Source organism: Pelecanus crispus, chromosome 18, assembly GCF_030463565.1.
Source record: "Pelecanus crispus isolate bPelCri1 chromosome 18, bPelCri1.pri, whole genome shotgun sequence".
NCBI lineage: Eukaryota > Metazoa > Chordata > Aves > Pelecaniformes > Pelecanidae > Pelecanus > Pelecanus crispus.
This window is the reverse complement of record NC_134660.1, coordinates 2,157,620-2,179,890: the sequence shown is the minus strand read 5'-3', so window position 1 is coordinate 2,179,890 and position 22,271 is coordinate 2,157,620. Positions and strand designations below refer to the sequence as shown.

The following is a 22,271-nucleotide window of genomic DNA, read 5'->3' as shown; positions in this document are numbered from 1 at the left end:
CCGAGGGGGGCTGCGGGGGTGCCCCCTCGCCGCCGGTGGGCCTGCGTGGGGTGGGCAGCGCAGGGCCGAGGGCCGCAGGGCCCAGCCCTGCCCTCGCTGCGGCCTCTCCTCACACCGGGGGATTGTCCCCAGCCCGGCTGCAGGCTCCTTGTTGGACCTGAGGAAACCTGGGTGCAGGTTGTCCCTCCTCACCCTCCCCACCTGACCGGGAGGTTGTAGGTTAGGAAGAGTTTAACGTCAGCTTTGTCACGTTGCTTTTTGTAGCAAGAAATGGGATGTCTGTTTCTCCAGCGTTCGGCTGCAATCGTTCATTGTTTCCCAAGAAGTCGCCCTAAAGGGCAGTGCGAATGTCCAGAGGTCGGTGCAGGAGAGGGGCGAGCTGGGATCTCAGATCCTGCTTCATTTCCACGTGTGGCTCAAGTTCCCCCTCTTTTGCAGTCACTGGGTTAAGAGTGCTGCTTAGAACAGGGAGGACTTGCGTTTTCCTGTGAAACAACCTCTTGATAGGGCTGGTAACAGGGCTGCAGTGAGGGCTGGCTTTGGCAGAGAGCGTTTTACCTCCCCAGCAATTTGTAGTCGAAGGCATGAGTGAGGTCTGGATGTGTCAGTGGCACCATTTGCAGTTGGGAAACTGAGGCACGGACCGGCTGAGTGGCACCTCCTGCCTCTTCCAGCCAGAAGCACGTCCCCAGAAAATGCCGTAGTGAGGCTTGAAATGGGCCCGGTGGCAACTGGCGTCCTTTGTGTCGGAGAAACGACCCAGAAAAGCACTGGAGCCTCTCCAGGAACAGATTGGTGAAGAGTTCCTGGAAGAAGGGAAAGCTTGCAAAATGATAACGTATAGATTGTAACTGGCCTAAAACCACAGGGGTTTCTCCATGACTGAATTCCCACTGGAAAGCAAACTTGCCCAGCGAAAATATTGCTTTTTAACCACGCTGATGCTCAATAGCGCCCAAATTCATCATTTTGCAGTGTTTCTTTTCCCTCTTTCCTTTCAAGCGCTGAAGGTTGCGAGTGGTTGGAGAGTGAAAGCCCCCAAAGGTGCCTCGTTAAACACCCAAGACAGGATGCTAACGGTTCCTTTTGAATCTGGCGGCCGTAGCACAGTCAACATATGGCATGAGAAGAGGAGCCGATGGCAACAGATTTTTGGTTCATTTTGAGAGAAAAACACAGATAAACACAGGCTTTTGCTGTTTAAAAACTGACTCATCATTTTCATAAAACAAACCGCAAAATCTGGAGGCTCCTGAGACAGGAGAATGACTGGGTTTTCATTACCGGCCCAGGAGTGGCTCTGGGGTTTTGCCGCTGGAAAAATCGATGCTTTTGGCCATTTGTGTGGGCTGGAGGCAGGAGATTGCGTGTGAGACGCGGGGGTGTCTGTGTTCCCCAGCCCACTGGGAGCGTTGCCTTGTGCTCCGTGCTTTCCAGAGGGGCAGGGATGAGGAGGCTGATCTGACCCCAAATTCGAGATGTTTCAGCCCAGGTAGGGATGCTGCTGCTTGTGTACAGGCTCCTCCAGAGAAGTCGGGGAAGATCTGGCCATCCCTCGTCTGCCTGCTCCGTTGCATCCCGCACCGGACGGGCACGTCCGTAGCTCTGTGCCTGGGGAGCTTGCTTGTGCTCGGAGCAGAGGCAGAGCAGGCAGCCCGGCGAGCCCCGGCGAGGGGCCACGCTGGCACCCCGTGCCCCTGGCAGTGCAGGCAGCTGCCGGGGGGGAGCGGAGCAGCTCTGGCAGCGGGAAGGGAGAGATGCTGTAATTGAGTTACGCTCCCACGCAGCTGCCTGGGAATGGTGTGCTCGCCCTCCGCCTTCGGGCAGGCTCCCTGTTGGCAGGGCCCCCGCCGCCTCTGCCCTGGCACCCGGCTCTGCCTCCCCAAAACACCCTTGCCACCACCCTCTGCTCCCCGCCACAGACCCTGCACCGGCCTCAGCCCCTGCGTTGGCCGCGTGGCCCAGGCCTGGGGAAGTTGGGCAAAGCAGGAGACGGGCAGGCTTTGGTGTTGGGGGCCAAGAAAATCCTAATGCCCAGAGCTTGGCCAGGCACAAGATGTAGAGCTGGGTGCGGTCGGGGCTCTGGGGCTGTGTCCCGGGGTCGGTGGTGCCAGCCTGCGTGACCTTGAGCAGCTCGTCCCCCTCCAAACCTCCCTTCCCCACCTGCCCGGCTGCCACGAAGCGTGCGCCGGTGCTGTCATAGGCACCTTACGGTGCCGGTGATGGATGGGGGCTAATAATGGAAAATGTGGCGTCAGCTGTCCCGCTTCCCCGGGCACATTGTCCTGCAGCTGCGGGAGCTGGGACTGGAGCAGGAAAAGACCCGCTGGCGCGGGGCGGGGAGATCCCAAGGAATTTTTAACTTTCCAACAGCCGGCGGCAGCGGCTCCTGCGGTGCAGTTGACGTGAGATGAGTGCGGGAGGTCTCAGCCTGCTCCTGCCTGGGGAGGAGGCGATCGGCCCCAGCGCCGGCCGGGCTCCCTGGGGAGGGGGCAAGGGCAAGCTGCGTCCTGCCTGGCACATGCTGCCTGCAGCCCTCGCCCACCGGCACACGTGGTCTGCCCCTCACGCCCGCTGGCACCAGGGATGGTGCTGGGGTCCCTGCAGGGCAGCTGCAGCCATGGCGGGGGCCGGTGGGTGTCAAGTGCAGCCCCTTCCCCAGCCGCACGTGGGGTCCGCTGGCCCCGGGTGTCCTCCCACTGTTGCTGTGGGGTCCCCGGGGTGCCCTTTCGCTGGGTGCTTCATGTGGGGCGTGCAGATGGCTCTGTGGCCGGGCATGGATGCCCCTGGGGAGCAGGGGGGGGGCATGGGTGGCTCTGAGGATGCGGGGATCCCAGCTGGGGAGAGTCCAGGGGGAGAAGCTGGAGGTTTAGGGGCAGCCTTGTCTTGAGGGAGCCCCGGGTTCCCCAGACCGTGGCACGTCCTGCTCCGGGTGCTGACATTTGGGGACGGGGGCATGGCTGCCCCTGCATGTCCCCCCCGCCCCGAGCCACACAACAGCCTGGGGGCCCTGTGTCCCCCCATCTCTTTTTGGGGTCCCCCCCTCGCAGTAAGCAAGTCTGCTCCAGGCTAAAGGCTGGGCGTGCAAGCTGCGGTGGGCACCACTGTGCCCCCCCATTTGGGGAGGGGGGATCCTCATCACCCCCCCCTCCTCCCCCCCCAGGGGAAGGAGCCGCTTTGGGGGTACCCTACCTGGGAAGGGAGGGGGGGGCCGCATCCCCGCATTCCCCATCCCTCCCGGGAACGCAGTGGGAGCGGCCGAGGCGGAGGCAGCCGCCCGCCATCCCTTGTCCCCCCCTGCCGCCGTCCCCACTCCTCCTTCCTCCTCCTCCTCCTCTTCTCGCTCGCTGCACGCCGGGGCCGCCGTCACCGCGGGGGCCAGTACGGCGGAGGCCAGGCCTGGGCTCCATCGTCATCGTCATCGTCTTGTCCCTGTGTGTGTGTCCCCGCCGACCCCGGCGAGCTCCATGGTGCGGGAAGGCGGCATGGCCCGTACCCCTTACAGCTCCACGCAGGACATCCAGATGGACGTCTTCGACAACGCCGCTCTCCAGGTGACACCCTCGGGAATTTGGGGACGAGGCGGGGGGGGGGACCTGCATCGGTACCATCGTGGACAGCCCCAGGGTGCATGGCGGGGGGGGGTGAGCCCCATCAATTCCCCCATGGGGTTGGGGGGCACCGCCGTGGCTGTGGGGAATCGATGGGGCTCAACCTCCCCCCCATTCCAACCCCTACACCCCATAACGGGGGTGATTTCACCCCCCGGCATGCGAAACAGGGTGCCCCCACCCATAACCAAGCTACCCCAGGAGGGACCCTAAATGCAGTCACCCCCCCCTCCCCATAACACCCAGCATCTTGGGGCAGGGGGTGTCCAGCCCCCAGATTTGGGGAGTGCATGGAGGGGGGGGTCCTGAGCTGCTTGCTGTGTCACCGCTCCCCCCCCCACACCCCCCCGGGGGTTTGCCCACCCGGAGCACCCCAGGGTGGGGCGGTGGGCGCAGGGGGTGTCGTGCACACCGGGAAACTTTTAGGAATTGGGAAAACTCTGCTGAGGTGGTGCCCCCACACCTTGTCCCCTTCGCCCTGGGTGGGGGGGGACGGGGAAGGGATGTGTCCCTGGCTGGTCCCAATGGGGTGGGGGGCACCAGCGGAGCACCTCATCCCCATGGTCCGGCTGGGTGCTGTCCCCACCCCGCACACCCCCATGGGGACAGACACCCCCTCCCCGCCTCCGTGGCAGCCCTGGGGGGCATCAGCCAGTTGGGGTGACAGTCTGGGGAGGGGGACAGGGGACGGAGGCACAGGCCCGGGCCGCATCCAGCTGCTGGCGGGACTGGGTGTCCCGCCCACCTCTGGGCAAGGGTTTGGGGGTATCTTTGGGTGGCTGCAGTGAACCCCACGCCAGCAGCGGGGCCATCGTCCCCACCCCGGGGACCTTCATCGCCGTGTCCATCGCCTGTTGGGAGCGGCGGATGGGGTGGGTGGGTGGGGGGGTCAGGGAGGTGGGGGCGAAAGACCTAAAAATACCCGGTGCGGGGACCACCCATCCCCGGGCTGGGTGGCAGCTGGGCCCAGCTGTCCCTCCGAGACACCGGGGAGGTGACAGCCCCGCTTGCCCAGGCATGTCCCAACCTCTCACCCCCCCAGGACACCCCCCCAGCATGCTCCGGCATCCCCCCCCGCGAGGAGGTGCTAAAGGGGGGCACTGGGGCATCCCCGTCTCCTCCAGTTCATCCCAGCAGGAAGCACTGGAGGAAGCGGGGGGGGGTCACATGGGGGTGCAGGGCTGGCGTGGGTGGGCGCAGGGGTGCACACGCGTGTGCATGCCTTTACACGGAGCGTGCACGGGCAAGGGGACGGTGCCTGGGCCATGGGAGTGGGGTGTGCACACGCGTGTGCGGGGCTCGGGCAGCGGGGTGACGGTGTGGGGGTGCTGGCGTGCGTGGGGTGCCCCCCATAGCAGCCGCCTGCCCGGGCACTGGTTGGGCTCTGGTTTGGCTGGGGGGGCCCGTGGTGTTCGGGGGGCTGTGGCCAGGCTCTCCCCCAAATCCGGTCAGCCCCACCGGCTCCCTCTCCTCTCCAGGGAGGTTGGAGATCCAGCCTCCCCTGGACAAGGCAATGCTGGGTCCCTGGGGAAGGGGCTGCATGGCCCCGGAGCAGCGGAGCAACCCCATCCCCTTCCCTGCCTCAGTTTCCCTTCTCTTGTCCCGCCGGGAGCTGGGTTTGCTTGCAGGGCGGGGGCGGAGGGGGACGGAGCATCCCTGGCAGCTGGGGCTGGGGGGGGGCAGAGCGGCCCCCCGTCTCCTGGGGCTCCAGCGCTCCCCTCCTGCCCCTCCTCTCCTCTCCCCAGGCCAAGTACAGCAAGCGCAAGAGCCGCTTCAAGCGCTCGGACGGCAGCACCTCGTCCGACACCACCTCCAACAGCTTCGTCCGGCAGGTGAGCGCTGAGGGGGGACAGCAGCTGTTTTGGGGGGTCCCAGGGGACCTGCCTGCCTGCGGGGGCCCTTGTCCCCCCTCCAGGGACCGAGGAGGGGGAGTCCAGGTTTGCAACCAACCCCAGCCTAGGAGTGCGGGCATTGCAATGGCTGAGCCAGACCTGGCTTTGCTCCCCGTCCCCGCTCTGCCCTGCGGTGGGGGGGCCTTCCCATATTGGGAGCATTTGGGGTCTTGTACCCCCCTAGGGGTTCCCTGCCCCTCCTGGGGGTGCCGGGCAGTGGCCGCAGCCCTGGCATCGCCCAGCTGGCGTCAAAACCTCCCTCCCTGGCCCCATCCATGCGGTAGGGCTGCTGGCTTGGCAGCGGCCCCTGCGGCCCCCCCCGGCCCCCACCCGCTGCCCGGCACCGGGCTAAATATACCCCGGGGCGGCTGCGACCGTCCCAGGGCTGAAACCTGACACACGGGTGCCCCAGCCCAGCGCCCGCCCGACCCACTCGCCCCCAGCCCTGCCACCATGGAGATAGCCGGCAAAGACCACCCCGCCGCCCCGGTGAGCGTGTGTGTCCCCCCCTCCAGCCCCGCAGCCCCCTGGCACCCGGGACGTGACCCCCGGCACCCTCCCGTCCCGGCTTGCCGGCTCTGCCCTCGGTGCCGGGTCCCCCCCTTGGCTCCGTGGGGGTTGGAGCGGGTGGTCCCTGGAGCTGGTGGGACCCGTGGGGGCTGTGGGGTGAGGGCATGGTGCCCGGACCCCTGAGTGAGCCCCCCCAAAGGCCCCTCCAAGTCTCGCCATGGGGCTGGGGGGCTCAGGAAGGACCAGACCCCCAGCAGCGGCAGGAGGAGATGGGGCAGCTGGTCTCTGCCCCATGGCTTTTGGGGAGGGGGTCCCTTGGGGGGCTGCTGGCCCATGGCCAGGGGTAGGGTCCTGTGCGAAGGAGAGCAGCCCCCACCTCCCCGCTGTTTGGGAAGGATGGGGCAAACTGGGGCTCCTGCAGCCCTGGGGGGCTCTGGTGGGGCTTAGGGGGCTACAGAGGGGCTGGGGGAAGCAGCCCCCCGGGGCGGGTGGTGCCTTCGCTGTCCCCCCACAGCACCCGCTGCCCCCGCTGCTGGGGGACCCCATGGGTCTCCCCGCTGCCTCCGACCTGGGCTCTGGCCCCGGGGGGCTGGGGGGTGAGCAGGGGGTCTGCGATCCCACCCCAGCTCCAGCCTTGTCCTGGGGTGACCCCGAGTCGCCCCACAGCACCCTTTCCCCATCGCCGTGAGACCCCTTGGGGGGGGACAGCGCTGTCCCCGCTGGCCTCCCCTCGGGTGGGCAACAGCCCGGGGGCGGCGGGCAGGTGCGGGGGGTCCTCATGGCCTTCCTGGCTCTGACGAGGGGCCCGGGGAGGCCGGCGGCAGCAGGACGGGAGCAGGCGCCGGCTCCATATCACGTTCCCGGCCGGAGCGGTGGGAACAGCTGTGCCGGCCCTCGGCCTGCCGTAACCCCGCCGGGATGCCACCGGGCAGGAGGTGCCCCTGCCTGGGGAGGAGGCAGCTTTCGGGGGGGTGGTTTGTCTCCGGCGTGCCCAGAGGCCACGATGATGGGCACCAGCCTCAGAGGGTCCTGGGAGGCGGGGTGGGGGGAGATGGCCATGGGGTTGGACTTGGGGCTGGGTTCCCCACTTTGGGGGCGGCGGGTGCGGGCTGACCCCTCTCCCCGCTCTTCCAGGGCTCGGCGGAGTCCTACACCAGCCGCCCCTCGGACTCGGACGTGTCGCTGGAGGAGGACCGGGAGGCGTTGCGCAAGGAGGCCGAGCGCCAGGCCATGGCGCAGCTGGAGAAAGCCAAGGTGGGATGGCTGGGATGGAGACCCCCCCCCTTGCGTCCCCGGCTGCGGGCAGGTACCCCTGCCACCCCCCCCCGCAGCCCCTCCGCACCCCCTGCCCTGGCAGGATGGGACCTGCGGGGGGAAGGGGCTGACCCCAGGCACAGGGACCCCCCCGGTGCCCTCCACACTGCGCCTGCTCTCCATCCCCACGGCATCCCGTCCCCTGAAGCGGTGGCCCCAGGATCACTGGGTGGCATCGGGACGGCAGTGGGGTCTACTGGGTGGAACTGGGAGCCCCGAACACCTGGGTTCTCACCTTGGCTGAGCGCCCATGGCTGCGGGCGCAGGGCAATTAGCTAACGAGCCCCTCGTTAGCTTCCAGGGTGCTGTGGCCACAGCGTCCCCAGCCCAGGCTCCGGTGAGCGGCTGGCAGTGCCCGTAGGAGCTGAGCCGGCCCCGCTGCCCAGCCGGTTGCACCGGCACCGCCATCGGCACCAGCACCGGCACCTGCCTGGTTCGAGGCGGGACCGGCTCTCACTGCAGGGGGGTCTCTGTGTTTTGGGGTGGGGGAAGATGCTGAGCCATCTCCTGTTGGCAGACGAAGCCGGTGGCGTTTGCCGTGCGGACGAACGTCGGCTACAACCCGTCTGCCAGCGACGACATGCCGGTGCAGGGCATGGCCATCTGCTTCGAGCCCAAAGACTTTCTGCACATCAAGGAGGTGGGGAACGGGCTCGGGGGGGCTGGCAGGGATGCGGGGCTGGGGTCGCTCGGGGGGTGGCAGCCCTGGGGGTGGGTGTTGGGGGGTTTCAGGCGTTTCACCCCCACCTCCTTGGTGCAGAAGTACAACAATGACTGGTGGATCGGGCGGCTGGTGAAGGAGGGCTGCGAGGTGGGCTTCATCCCCAGCCCCGTCAAGCTGGAGAACATGCGGCTGCTGCAGGAGCAGAAGATGAGGCAGAACCGCCTGAGCTCGAGGTGGGGCTCATCCCCGACCCCCCTCCTGCTCCCCCCGACCCCCCCATCCCACCCTCACCCCCGTCCCCCTCTCTGTGCTTCTCCCATCCAGCAAATCGGGGGACAACTCCAGCTCCAGCCTGGGCGATGTGGTGACGGGGACCTGCCGGCCCACCCCCCCGGCCAGCGGTAAGAGTGTCCGGGATCCCCGCAGTCCCCGGCCTGAGCGGGGCAGGTCCAGCCTGGGGGGGTCCTTCCCCCCACGCTGGGTAACCCCCCCCGTGTCCACAGCTCCGGCCCCTCCGCTCCGGGTGCAGGCAGGCGGGTGCCCCCTCCCCTGGGGACCCCCTCTCCTCTGCTTCTCCCCCCTCCCATCCCCACTGCCCTCCCGCTCTTCTCAGCCTCCCCCCACCCCATCTCCATTTTTCCCTTCTTCCATCGCCATTATCGCTCTTCTTCTCTCCCTCCCCTCTCCCCGGCTCCGGCTGCCCCTCCGTCCCCAGGTGCCCTGGACATGCCTAGCTTTGCCTTTGACCTTGATGAGTTAGAGGAGGAGGAGGCCATGGAGACCCACCGCTCCCCTAAGAGTAGCGTGAGCAGTGTCACCACCCCCCCCGCCCACACCAAGCGCATCCCCTTCTTTAGGAAGGTAACGGCACCCACCAGCCCTGCGCTCGCCTGCTGCACCCTGCCTGCCCTAACACTGCCTGGGAGGGCTGGCGGGGGCTGCGGGGGCACCCGCCGGGGGCTGGGGGCCACGCGCTGCCCGAGCACCCTGCCTGCGCCGCCACGGCGTGGCCCCGCGCCACAGCATGGGCATGAGCGTCTGCGGGGGACGGGGCGCCGGGGGTGTCCCCCGTGGGCCGTGGGATGGATCAGCCCGTGGCTGCCTCCCCCCGTGGGCCGTGGGATGGATCAGCCTGTGGCTGCCTCCCCCCGTGGGCCGTGGGATGGATCAGCCCGTGGCTGCCTCCCCCCGTGGGCCGTGGGATGGATCAGCCTGTGGCTGCCTCCCCCCATGGGCCATAGGATGGATCAGTCCATAACTGATCCTCCCCCGTGGGCCGTGGGATGGATCAGCCCGTGGCTGCCTACCCCCGTGGGCCATGGGATGGATCAGCCCGTGGCTGCCTCCCCCCGTGGGCCGTGGGATGGATCAGCCCGTGGCTGCCTCCCCCCGTGGGCAGTGGGATGGATCAGCCCGTGGCTGCCTCCCCCCGTGGGCCGTGGGATGGATCAGCCCGTGGCTGCCTCCCCCCGTGGGCCGTGGGATGGATCAGCCCGTGGCTGCCTCCCCCCGTGAGTTGTGGGATGGATCAGTCCGTGGCTGCCTCCCCCCGTGAGTTGTGGGATGGATCAGTCCGTGGCTGCCCCCCCATGGGCCATGGGATGGATCAGCCCGTGGCTGCTTCCCCCCCTGTGGGCCGTGGGATGGACCAGCCCGTGGCTGCTTCCCCCCCACGGGGCCATGGGATGGATCTGTCCATGGCTGCCTCCTCCCGTGAACTATGGATGGATCAGTCCGTGGCTGCCCCCCCATGGACCGTGGGATGGATCAGTCCGTGGCTGCCCCCCCATGGGCCATGGGATGGATCAGTCCATAACTGATCCCCCCCCTTGGGCCATAGGATGGATCAGTCCATGACTGATCATCCCCCTGTGATCCATGGAATGGATCTGTCCATGGCTGCCTCCCCCCATGAGCTATGGGATGGATCAGTCCATAACTGATTCTCCCCCCCACGATCTGTGGGATGGATCAGTCCGTGGCTGCCCCCCCCCGGGGCCACGGGATGGCTCAGCCCGTGGCTGCCTCCCCCCACGATCCCTGGGATGGCTCAGCCCGTGGCTGCCTCCCCCCACGATCCCTGGAATGGCTCAGCCCGTGGCTGCCCCCCCCCGTGGGCCGTGGGATGGCTCAGCCCGTGCCCCCCGCGTTGCCTGGGGTCCCCCGGTGTGCGCATGGTGTGTGCCAGCACGGCCGCTGTCTTGTCTCCCCCGCGAATGGGAATGGACCGTTCCTGCCCCCCAAACTGCACAGAAGCTGGGGGGCCTTTGGGCACAACCACAGCCCAGGGCGGGGGGGCAGGGGGGTGTGCAAGGGCTTGGGGGGAGTGACCAGGCCGGGGGGATGGGGGCGAGCCGCCCCCCATCCCACTCTCCAAGCCCCTCAGAGCCCCCGCTTGCACCCCAAATCTAACTAAGAGCAGGGCCACGCTTCACGTGAAACACGCTCCCGGGGCAGCGTCCCGAGGGGACACGTGCGTCCCCAGGGGCAGCGCCCCGGGGGGCGCAGGCGCATCCCCGGGCCCCCCCAGCCCAGCTCGGTGCCCCCGCTCCCCGCGCCCGCGGATAACACGCATGCCTTGTTTGTCTTCTCTCGCCCCCCCGGCCTTGCGCGGCCTCTCGGGACGTAGCGAAGCAGAAGCAGAAATCGGTGAGTAGCGTCAGGACCCCCCCGGGAGGGCCCGTGGGGAGGGGATGGGGTGCCCCCCCCCCCCCGCTTGCAGCCCCCCCCCGCCCTGCTCCTTCCCCAAATCCCCAGAGCTGCCCCCGCAGGGGCGAAGCCGAGCGTCCCCTGGCGTCCCCAGCCCCGCTGACGCCCGGCTCTGCTCCGCAGGCCGAGCACGTGCCCCCGTACGACGTGGTGCCCTCCATGCGGCCCATCATCCTGGTGGGGCCGTCGCTGAAGGGCTACGAGGTGAGGAGTGGGGGGCGCGGAGATGGGGAGGGGAATATGGGGGGACACCCCAGCCCCATGCTCTCCCTCCCTGCCTTTCCTCCCTGCCCAGGTCACGGACATGATGCAGAAAGCCCTCTTCGACTTCTTGAAGCATCGCTTTGATGGCAGGTGAGACGGGCGGCTGCGTGGCCGGGGGACCCCTGACACCACAGGGGAACCCTTCACCCCGTAGGGGGGACCCCTCATGCCATGGGGGGACCCCCTAAGCCGGTGGGGGGACCACTAACCCCGTGGAGGACCCCCTAAGCTCATGGGGGGACCACTAACCCTGTGGAGGACCCCTAACACCGCGGGGGGACCCCTAACTCCATGGAGGACTCCTAAGCCCATGGGGGACCCCCTAAGCCTATGGGGGGACCCCTAACCCCGTGGAGGACCCCTAAGTCCACGGGGGGACAGACCCCTAACACCACGGGGGACCCCTAACCCCATGGAGGACTCCTAATCCCACGGGGGGACCATAATCCCATGGGGGGACCCCCTAAGACTATGGGGGACCCCTAACCCCATGGAGGACTCCTTATCCCATGGGAGGACCCCCTAAGGCCACGGGGGGACCCTTAACCTCGTGGAGGACCCCTAATCTTATGGAGGGACCCCTAACCCTGTGAAGGACCCCTAATCCCATGGGGGGACCCCTAATCCCATGGGGGGGACCCCAAAGATCATGGAGGGACTCCTAACCCCAAGGGAGACCCCTAACCCCATGGGGAGACCCCCAGCCCTGCCCCGTGGTTCTCGCTGCTGGGGGGATCACTCCCCCATCCTTGGAGTCGTGTGGCTGCAGCTCCCGGCAGCCTGCGTGTGGGGTGGGAGGAAGGGGGTGGAAGGAGGGTCCCATCCTGCCCCCCGAAGGGGTGGGTGCATACGGGGGGGGGGTTGCCCCCGCTGTTGCTCCCCCACCCGCTCGTGCCCTCTGCATCCCGCAGGATCTCCATCACGCGGGTGACGGCCGACATCTCCCTGGCCAAGCGCTCGGTGCTGAACAACCCCAGCAAGCACACCATCATCGAGCGCTCCAGCACGCGCTCCAGCCTGGGTAAGGCAGCGTCGCCCAGCCGGGCAGCGTGAGCCCCCCCCCCAAGCCTCCATCTGTATCAGCCCAGCAGCTTCCCGCCCGCAGCCCCTCCGTCCCGGGGTGCTCATCCCGCCGGCGCACGGCTCGTGGGGGTGAGGTGTGGGGGTCCGCTGCCATGGGGTGAGCGACACGGGGGGGAACCCAGAGCCCTGCGCTCCCCCCGGCCGCCTTGACTCAGTCTCTGCCCCTCCTCCCCTTTTATCCTCTCTCTCTGTTGTGGTTTTCTTTCCTTTACTTTTTCTCCTTTCCTTTACTTTTTCTCCTTTCCTTGGGTTTCCTCCCCTCCGCGCTGCTTCCTTCCTCCCCTGCTCCTGATACAGATGTCTTGGGTATGTAGCTCGGACCCACCGGGCCCCCCCGCACCCCCTGCCTGGTGGGGGGCAGTGGGGGATGTGTCCCCATGGATCCCCGTCCTCCCTGCCCGGCCGTGACCAGGCTCTGGGACGCCACAGGGTCCAGCCACCTGGGCAGAGTCTGAGGGATGGGGACATCCTGGTCACACAGCCCCATCTGACCCCCTCACCCCAAGCGTGTGTGGGCCGGGGGGCTTTGCCTCTTCCTCACCAGCGCTGGGAGCCCACTGCCACCTCCCTCCCGCAGTGAACCCCCCCGTCCCTGGGGCTGGGGTGACAGTGGAGTGGCCAAGTCCCAGTACAAGACCCCTCCTGGTCCTGTCCCCATCCCATTCCCCTCGTCACATCTCCCAGCAGTTGTCCCCACAGCCCCCACATGCTCTCCCGTCCCCCCCCGCGCCATCCCCCTGACCCTCGCTGTCTCCCTGCGCCGGCAGCTGAGGTCCAGAGCGAAACCGAGCGCATCTTCGAGCTGGCCCGGACGCTGCAGCTGGTGGCCTTGGACGCCGACACCATCAACCACCCAGCCCAGCTGGCCAAGACATCCCTGGCCCCCATCATCGTCTACATCAAAATCACCTCCCCCAAGGTCGGTGCGGGCCCCGGGGCGGGCGGGGGGCAGCCCCAGCTCCCACCCCGCCGCGTTGCGGGGGGCCGGGCAGTGGCGGGCAGGGTCCCTGCGGCCACCCCGGGCTGCCCTCTCCTGCCCCAGGTGCTGCAGCGGCTGGTGAAGTCCCGGGGCAAGTCGCAGGCGAAGCACCTCAACGTGCAGATGGTGGCCTCCGACAAGCTGGCGCAGTGCCCACCCGTGAGTACGCCCCGCGCTGCCCCGCCCTGCCACGCCCTGCCACGCCCTGCCATGCCCCGCCCCATCCTGACCCTGCCCCCAGCCCTGCCCAGCCCTGCCCTGTGGCCATTGGCTCCACCCACCCCTGCCAGAGGCTCCGCCCCTGCCAGAGGCTCCACCCCTGCAGGCCAGAAGCTCCTCCCATCACCTCAGCTCGGTCCAGAAGCCCTGCCCCATCCCATTAGCCCCACCCTGGGTCCATAGGCTCCACCCTGGGCCCATAGGCTTCTCCCTGGTCCAGAAGCCCCGCCCTGTCCCATAGGCCCCGTAGACCCCGCCCTGTCCCATTGGCCCCACCCTGGGTCCAGAAGCCCCGCCCTGTCCCATAGGCCCCGCCCTGTCCTATAGGCCCCACCCTGTCCCATAGGCCCCGCCCCATCCCATTACCCCCACCCTGGGTCCATAGGCTCCACCCTGGGTCCATAGGCCCCACCCTGGGTCCAGAAGCCCCGCCCTGTCCCATTGGCCCCACCCTGTCCCATTGGCCCCGCCCTGGCCCATTGGCCCCACCCTGTCCCATTAGCCCCGCCCCATCCCATTAGCCCCACCCTGGGTCCATAGGCTCCACCCTGGGTCCATAGGCTCCGCCCTGGTCCAGAAGCCCCGCCCTGTCCCATAGGCCCCACCCTGGGTCCAGAAGCCCCGCCCTGTCCCATAGGCCCCACCCTGTCCTATAGGCCCCACCCTGTCCCATAGGCCCCGCCCCATCCCATTACCCCCACCCTGGGTCCATAGGCTCCACCCTGGGTCCATAGGCTCCGCCCTGGTCCAGAAGCCCCGCCCTGGCCCATAGGCCCCGCCCTGGGTCCAGAAGCCCCTCCCTGTCCCATTGGCCCCGCCCTGTCCCATTGGCCCTGCCCTGGGTCCATAAGCCCCGCCCTGTCCCATAGGCCCCGCCCTGTCCTATAGGCCCCGCCCTGGGTCCAGAAGCCCCTCCCTGTCCCATTGGCCCCGCCCCATCCCATTAGCCCCACCCTGGGTCCATAGGCCCCGCCCTGTCCCATAGGCCCCGCCCTGTCCCATAGGCCCCGCCCTATCCCATAGGCCCCGCCCTGTCCTATAGGCCCCGCCCTGGGTTCAGAAGCCCCGCCCTGTCCCATTGGCCCCGCCCTGTCCCATTGGCCCCGCCCTGGGCCCATAGGCTCCACCCTGGGCCCATAGGCCCCGCCCTGTCCCATAGGCCCCGCCCTGTCCCATAGCCTCCCCCATGGGTCCAGAAGCCCCGCCCTGCCCCGCCCTGGCACAGGCTCTCCTCCCGCCCCCAGGAGATGTTCGACATCGTGCTGGATGAGAACCAGCTGGAGGAGGCCTGCGAGCACCTGGCCGAGTACCTGGAGGCCTACTGGAAGGCGACGCACCCCCCCAGCAGCAACCCCCCCAACCCGCTGCTGAACCGCACCATGGCCACGGCCGCCCTGGCCGCCAGCCCCGCGCCCGTCTCCAACCTCCAGGTACAGGTGCTCACCTCCCTGCGCAGGAACCTGGGCCTCTGGGGCCGCGGGGGCGTCGAGACCACCCCCAGCCCCCCCGGCCCCCTCGAGGAGCACGCGCTGTGAGGCGGCAGCGGGGACGCCACCCCCCCCCACACCCCCCTTCCTGGCCCTTGGGGACACCCTTGGGATTGGGGACACCCTTGGGATTGGGGACACCCCGGGGAACTGCGGCCCCCCCAGGAGTGGGACCGTCCTTGGGATCGCCCCCCCTGGGGAACTGTGCCCCCCACAGGGGTACGGCAGCTGCCATGGGTGGGACTGTCCCTGGGATCACCTCCCCTGGAGACCTGCTCCCCGCCCTGGCTTTGGGGCCACCCTGGGGAGCTGCAGCCCCCCCCAAGTTTGGGGTCACCCCTGGATTTGGGGCCACCCTGGGGAGCTGCAGCCCCCCCAAGTTTGGGGTCATCCCTGGGGCTGGGGCCACCCTGGGGAGCTGCAGCCCCCCCAAGTTTGGGGTCACCCCTGGATTTGGGGCCACCCTGGGGAGCTGCAGCCCCCCCAAGTTTGGGGTCATCCCTGGGGCTGGGGCCACCCTGGGGAGCTGCAACCCCCTGGGGTGGGACCATCCCTGGGATCCCCCCCCCGGGGACCTGCTCCCCATCCAGGGTTTGGGGCCACCCCTGGGGATCTGCTCCCCTCCCAGGGTTGGGGCTACCCCTCGGATCCGCCCTGGGGATCCGCTCTCCCCGGATCAGGGCCACCCCAGGGATCTGCTCCCTGCCTGGGACTGGCGCCAAGCCTGGAATCGGGGTCCCCCTGGGGTTCTGTGCCCCCTCCCAGGCCTGAAGCCCCCCTGGGGTGTGGGAACCCCCAGGAATCCACCCCCTCCAACACCCCCTGGGAATTTGGGTCCCCTCTGCGCCTCCCTGGGGCTGCCAGGGTGCGGGAGGCCCCGCTCCCACCCCTCTCTGGGGCTCTGGGGGAGCCGCGGCAGTGACGAGGGCTTAGGGGGGGTCCTGGTGTGGGCGAGGGCTGGCTGGGAGGGGATGCAGAGCCCCGGCCCCCCATGGGCGTCACGGTGCTGAGCCCGGGGTGAGGGGGGGGTCCGCAGCACCCACCCAGGGCAGGAGGCAGAGGAGGGGGCGTCTGTCCTGTGTTGTCTGTCGCTAATTCTTCCAGCGAGCGGGACGCTGCTGGTGCGCCAGCCCCCACCCCGCAGCCCTCCCCATGCTGCTCTCCCCCCCCCCTTCCTCCCTGTCACCCCCTTTCCCACCCTGGCCCTGCCCCGGTGACCCCCCCGGTGCCGTTTGGCAGCGGGCTGAGACCTGCCGCCATCATGTCGCGGGTGAGCGGTGCGGTGCGGGCAGGCCAGGCTGGGCAGGAGCGCATGTACCCCCCCCGCCAGCCCCGTGGCTAACCCACCCCCCCACTAACCCCGCTCCCCGTCCGTCCGTCCGTCCCTCCTTGCACGGTGTGGTTGCTTCTCCTAACCAGGGTCCGTACCTGGTGCCCGGGGAGCCGCTGCGTGAGGGGGAGCACGGCCGCCTCCGGCAGGGCCCGGGCGAGGCAGGGGGCCACGGGCAGGGCCAACCCCTCCCGCCCTCCGCCCGCCCGGCCCCCCGCAGCCTGTCCCGCCAGGACACCTTCGACTCGGAGACCCCGGGCAGCCGGGATTCGGCCGGCACGGAGCCCGGTGATTCCTGCTGCATGGACATCGAGACGGACCCCGGCGAGGAGGAGCCGCCGGGTCCCCCCGCTGCCGGACCCCGCGTCCCCCCCGGCCACCAGCACCCCGGCGCCTGGGACCAGGACGAGCCTGGGCGCGAGAGCCGGGGGCTGCGGGGCCGAGCCAAGGGCCAGGACCGCTACTGCCCCGAGCCCCCCGAGCCCCTCGCCCAGAGCGACGCCGAGGGCTGGGGCCAGGACGTTTACATCCGTTAGGGTGAGGGGGTGCAGGCAGGGGATGGCCCCCCCCCCCCAGCACCAGCTTTGGGGTGGGGGAGAGCCCTGCTGGTTGCCTTTGTGCCCCCCCCAGCCCCAAGCCTGGCCCGCCGTGCCGTGGGGACCCCCTCTTTTGCCCCCGGGGGCTCCCCCTGCCCCACTCCTTGGTGTGTGTGGGGTCTCCCCTCCTGCTGCAGCCCCCCCCCCCCCCAGCATCTCACGGTGCCTCGGGCCCTCCCTGCCTGGCAGGGAGAGCAAGCGACCAAAGGGGACCCCGGGGGGCTCTGCCCGCGGCCGGCACGTCCCCAGCCCCTGGGCACGGGGTGGGGGGGCCGTGCTCCCCACCCAGCCCTTGCCTGTGGCTGCCCCCCCCCCCGGTGCCCCCCGCTTCTCCATGGTGCTGTTTGCCACCTGGCTGCAGGGGGGGGACCCCTGAGCTGCTGGTGGTAGTGAGGGGGGGTGTCCCTGCCAGCTGCACCCCCCCGCCCGTGCCTGCAGCCTGGCACTGCACCCCTGCAAGGCTGCGACCCCCAGCCCCCCCCCCAGCAGCTGGGGGGTGAGGGGGGGTGCATGCGTGTGTGGTGTGTGCAGGGTTTTGGGGTGCTGCAGGCGGTGGAGGGGTCCCTGCTGCCCCCCTGGCCATGCCCCCCCCCACCCCGGGGGTGCTGCCTGTGTTTGCATGTGTTTGCCTTGAGGGGGGCTCTGCCTGAATTTTGTGGGGAGGGGGTGTGTGCAAATCTGAGCCAGTTTGGGGGGGTCTAACACGTGCTAACAGCCACCCAGCCCTGGCCTGCCGCAGCCGCGGCAGCACCCACGGGTCCCTCTGCCCTGGGGGGCCCTGCGCCGCCCCCCCTTTCCCTGGGACCGCCGGGCAGTGCCAGGCCCCTGCCCCCCCAAAACCCCCCTTGTGCCAACCCCCCCCACCGTGCCTGTCCGCTCTCGCCCCATCCGGCTGTGTCCGTCTGTCTGTCCGTCTGTGAGCCTGTCTGTCTGTCCCCCCTGCCCGGCAGGGCTGCCTTCGCCCCCCCCCCAGCACCCCGGGGCACTGCCTTCTCCCACGCCCGCCCCGGAGCGTCCCTCGTCCCCCCCCAACCTCTGCGGGGGGGGGGGAGGGGGTGACCGCACCAGGGTGGGGTGGGGACACCCCACATCCAGCCCTCACCGTGGGGCCGGGCTCACCCCACTTCTGGGGCAGCCCCTTGTGTGTGTGTCCCCGCTCCCCGGGGCGATGCTGGGGGTCCCCGGGGCCACTGCCTTACCCAGACCACCAGCCTAGGTCGGGGGGCTCGGGGGCATCCACTTCTGCCGCTGCCAAGCCGCCTCCGCCAATTGTGTGCCTCAGTTTCCCCCCTTTTCTTTTTTTTTGGGGGGGGGGACACGACACACACTCAGTGTCACTGCCTGCCAAGTGCTTTGAGACCCGCCTGCCCCGACATTAGCCCCCCCACGGCAGCCGGGGTCTGGCAGTGGGGTCCCCCCCGCCCCAGCCCTCCCGCGGGCAGAGGGACTGTCCCGTATTTATGTCTCTCCACAAACTTTATTTAACGACCCGACAAAGTGTATTTTATTTATTTATTCTTGGTGTGTGGGGGGACTCGCCCCGCTCGCTTGGTTCTTTGTAATAAACATTTCGGTGAGACCTGCCCCCGCGGCCGTGCCTGGTGGGGGCTGCGCGGAGCAGGGAGGGGGGGTCCACAGCTGCTGGGGCCAGCGCTGAGACCAGGCACAACTCAGTTCTGCAGTGACCCCCATGCCTCTCCCTGGGGGGGGCCTTCAGCGGCTTCCCCGGGGAGGGGGCACCGCTGGGGCCGGAGCTGGGACCTGCCCGGCTCCCGTGAAGGGGCGAAGACCTGACGCAGGAGTTTTCGGGGCTCCTGCCGCCCCGCTGCCAGGGTGATGGTCACCGGCAGCAGCCGGGCCTAGCGCGGCGCTCGGCCGGATTTATCGGCGCTCGGCCGGCTCTGGACGCGCTATTTACAGGGAATAAATACGGCGCTGCCGGCTCAGGGATGTCGGCACCTCCACTCGCTCTTCTCCGGCCGGTACTCGAACGCCTTCCTGCGGAGAGGACACGGGGACAGCGGTGGCACCTCGGCCCCTGCCCCATTTCCACCCCACACCCAGGGCAGGACCCAGGTGTCCCCCGCTCCCCCTCTCCGCTTTTGGGGGTCCCCGGCAGCCCCCGTACTCACTCTCGCCTGGGCGCGGTGGCCCGGCAGACCAGCCTGGCCTGGCAAGGGCAGACCTGGTTGATACTGAAGGCCAGGCCCCCGGGGGGCACATGGCAGCTCTGGGCCAGCGCCAGCCGCCGCTGGCAAACCCGCTCGCCGTGCTGCCGCGCGCAGCAGCCGCCCTCGCCGCACTCCTCGTCCCGCTGGCACCGGGCTCCTGGCGGGGCAGAAAGCGGGGTTAGGGGACCGACCCCCCGCCATGCCATCCCCAGGCTGGGGGCACGGGGATGGGGCTGCAATGGGGCTGGGTGCCCCCAGCACCCGTCGGCTTTGCGCCGTCGGGGGCTGATGCTGGAGGTTGCCCCACAGCGTCGCGTCCCCCCCCAGCTCGCAGGGTTGAGGTTGGGGGGGCAGGGGGGTCCCTTGCGTGTCCCCCGACCCCATCCCAGAGCCCTGCTCACCCTCCTGCCCGTCGGGCGCGGGCTGCTGGCACTTCCCGAACATGCAGAGCAGGCCGTGGGCGCAGTGGGTGTCCCGGCGGCAGTACTGCCCCGCGGGGCGCGTGGGCAGGCACAGCCCGAAGTGCTCGTCGCAGAAGTGCCCATGGGCGCAGGGGCTGGCCGGGCTGCACGCTGTCACCTGCGTGGGGGGGGGGGACACAGCACATCAGAGGGCCCGGGCCCCATCCCTCACCCCATCTCCAACCCCGGGACAGGTCAGAAACAGCAGCAGGGCGCAAAAAACTGTCTGTTTGCACGTTATGAAGCGAAGCAGGGCTGGGCATGGGTGCGTGGGAGCGTTTTAGGGGTGCGAAGGCCGGGAGCAGCTCAGCAGCGCTCAGCCAGGCTGGGGAACAGTGGGGATGGGAGACCCATCCCTGCGGGAAACCCCCCCGCCGCGGCTCCAGGGTTTTCTCTCGGGAAAAGAAAACCCGGCGGGTTGGGGCGGCGGCGGCGCCGGGGCGGGGGGGGACGGACAGCGAGGTGGCTGCCGGAGCCCGTAAAAGTCCTGCTCCAGGTGAGGCTCGAACTCACAACCTCGGCATTGCTCCGCGTACTGCCCTATAAGTACCGCGCGCTGACCGATTGCGCCACTGGAGCGCCCGGCGCCGCCCGCCGCGACCGCGCCCCCTCCCGGCCCGGCCCGGCCCCGCTCCCAGCCCCCCGGCCCCGCTCCGAGCCCCCCGGCCCCGCTCCCAGCCCCCCGGCCCCGCTCCCAGCCCCCCCACCGCCCCCGGCCCCGCTCCGAGCCCCCCCACCGCCCCCGGCCCCGCTCCCAGCCCCCCCACCGCCCCCGGCCCCGCTCCCAGCCCCCCTACCGCCCCCGGCCCCCCCACCGCCCCCGGCCCCGCTCCGAGCCCCCCGGCCCCGCTCCCAGCCCCCCCACCGCCCCCGGCCCCGCTCCCAGCCCCCCCACCGCCCCCGGCCCCGCTCCCAGCCCCCCGGCCCCGCTCCGAGCCCCCCCTCCCGGCCCGGCCCCGCTCCGAGCCCCCCGGCCCCGCTCCGAGCCCCCCCTCCCGGCCCGGCCCCGCTCCGAGCCCCCCCCACCGCCCCCGGCCCCGCTCCGAGCCCCCCGGCCCCGCTTCGAGCCCGCTCCGAGCCCCCCCGGCCCCCGCTCCGAGCCCCCCCCCGGGCCCCCCGCTCCGAGCCCCCTTCCCAGCCCGAGCTGGGCTCCCGGCTGCGAATTGGCCCCCCCCCAACCCCGCTCCGAGCTCCCACCTGGCCCCCCGCTCCGAGCCCCCTTCCCATCCCAAGTCGGGCTCCCGGCTGCGAATTGGGCTCCCACCCCTGCTCCAACCCCGGCCACAAACCCAGCTCCCACCCTTACATCCACCCCTGCTGCAACCCCAGCAGCAAATTCTGCACCCACTCCTGCTCCCACCCTGTTGCAACCCAGCTCCCGCTCCAGTACCCACCCCTGCTCCCACACCAGCTCCCACCCCGGCTGTAAACTCGGCTTCCACCCCTGCTCCCACCCTGGCTGCAAACTCAGCTCCCACCCTGCTGCCAAACCCAGCTCCCGCTCCTGCACCCACCCCTGCTCCAACCCTGTTGCAACCCAGCTCCCGCTCCGGTTCCCACCCAAGCTCCCACCCCTGCTCCCACCCCTGCTCCCATCCTGGCTGCAAACTCAGCTCCCGCTCCCACTCCTGCACCCACCCCAGCTCCCACCCTGCTTGCAAACCCCGCTCCCACCCCGGCTGTAAACTCGGCTCCCACCCCTGCTCCCACCCTGTTGCAACCCAGCTCCCGCTCCGGTACCCACCCCAGCTCCCACCCTGGCTGCAAACTCAGCTCCCACCCCGTCTCCCACCCCTGCTCCCACCCTGTTGCAACCCAGCTCCCGCTCCGGTACCCACCCCAGCTCCCACCCTGCTGCAAACCCCGCTCCCACCCCGGCTGTAAACTCAGCTCCCACCCCTGCTGCAGCTGCACCCCCTCCTCCTCTCCCCCAGCAACCCCGCACCCCGGGGCGGGGGGCACCCACCACTCACCTCCTCCAGGTTGTCCCCGGGGCCGATGCTTCTGCCCAGCGCGGCTTCGTCGGGCGGCTGCTGGGGCAAGGAGTACATCCAGGCCCAGAGGTAGCCGGAGGCGGCGGGCAGCAGCAAGGCCAGGAGGCAGAGGATGGCTGGGGACACCGGCATGCTGCTGGCGGGTGCCGCTGGGTGCTGGGGCCTGGGGCGCTGGGTATATGTAGCCCCCGGCCTATCTTGGCCCCCGCTGCTCAAACTGTTTGCCCACCTAATGGGGAAGGAGGAGGCAATCAGGAGTTAAGGGATTAACATAATTGCCAGCCTTCCCCTGGCTGGGTGCATCTGCCCCAAAGTAAACGGCCCCCTCGGAGCAGTCTGGCTCCGGCGCCTGCTCGGCTCCAGCCCCGTGCAGCTTTTTGGGTGCAGCTCGGGGCGCGCTGGGTCCCCGCCAGCCCCTCGGGTCCCCCCCCGGCTCGGGGTGGCGGTGGGTGCCAGCGCCCCGCCAAGCGGCTCTGTGCGCCGGGGCGGGGGGCTTCGCTTCCCGGGTTTGTCCCCCGCTTTGCTGGGGCGGTGGGACGCGGCGCGCAGCGGGGGCACGGGAGGCGGAAGGAGAGAGCGGGGGGGGCAAGCGCTGTGACCCCCGGGAAGGGCAGGGGTGGGCACGCCGTTGGCATCCGACCTGTTTCGTGTGTCCCCCTTGCTCCCTGGCACATGCCCCATCTGCCACCCCCCCCTCTTGCGCACCGGTCTCCCGGGGGTGCCGGCCTTCGCGCCTTCCCCGAGAGCTTTGCAAAGGAGGTGTTTGCGTGTCCCAGCCCTTATCTCCCGGCTGAGCTGGCACCGGCGCTGGGCGAACCCGCAAATGGCTTTCCCTGAGCGCATCCCCCAGACAATGCCACCGCCGCGTCCCCAAACACGGGGAGGGGGGCTAAGCCAGGGCCGCCCCGCGCTCCCCCCAGCCTCTCCAATATGCTTTGCAGCGGGAAGAGCCCCCCCGGCGCTGGTTCCCAGTTGGCGGGCTGCGGC

The 22,271-nt window shown here is 69.6% G+C and overlaps 2 protein-coding genes and 1 non-coding gene across 3 annotated transcripts in view; 2 read left to right on the top strand and 1 right to left on the bottom strand.

Annotated features, from left to right (window-relative positions):
* MED1 (mediator complex subunit 1) overlaps positions 1-5,176 on the top strand; it is an 86,094-nt gene extending 80,918 nt beyond the window's left edge. The window contains exon 18 of the transcript XR_012831742.1: positions 5,167-5,176. The gene's annotated coding sequence lies outside the window, so the exon portion shown is untranslated. The remainder of the gene's footprint in view (positions 1-5,166) is intronic.
* On the top strand, positions 3,468-16,598 carry CACNB1 (calcium voltage-gated channel auxiliary subunit beta 1). The gene is made up of 15 exons (XM_075722855.1): positions 3,468-3,554; positions 5,357-5,443; positions 7,148-7,267; positions 7,845-7,967; positions 8,088-8,224; positions 8,316-8,392; positions 8,707-8,852; positions 10,824-10,904; positions 10,996-11,054; positions 11,876-11,985; positions 12,345-12,353; positions 12,815-12,966; positions 13,090-13,185; positions 14,490-14,675; positions 16,152-16,598. The coding sequence occupies exons 1-15, from the start codon at positions 3,468-3,470 to the stop codon at positions 16,596-16,598; spliced, it is 1,917 nt and encodes a 638-aa protein (XP_075578970.1).
* Positions 16,599-19,778: 3,180 nt separating this feature from the next.
* Positions 19,779-19,869, bottom strand: TRNAI-UAU (transfer RNA isoleucine (anticodon UAU)). The gene is given in 2 exon segments: positions 19,779-19,814; positions 19,832-19,869. It is a non-coding gene; the product is annotated as a tRNA-Ile (tRNA).
* Positions 19,870-22,271: the final 2,402 nt, after the last annotated feature.

Coding starts and splice junctions, on each gene's coding strand:
- CACNB1 (XM_075722855.1), top strand. CDS start 3,468: ATGGTGCGGGAAGGCGGCATGGCCCGTACCCCTTACAGCTCCACGCAG. Junction 5,444..7,147: donor CCAACAGCTTCGTCCGGCAG/GTGAGCGCTGAG, acceptor CCGCTCTTCCAG/GGCTCGGCGGAGTCCTACAC. Junction 8,225..8,315: donor CAGAACCGCCTGAGCTCGAG/GTGGGGCTCATC, acceptor TCTCCCATCCAG/CAAATCGGGGGACAACTCCA.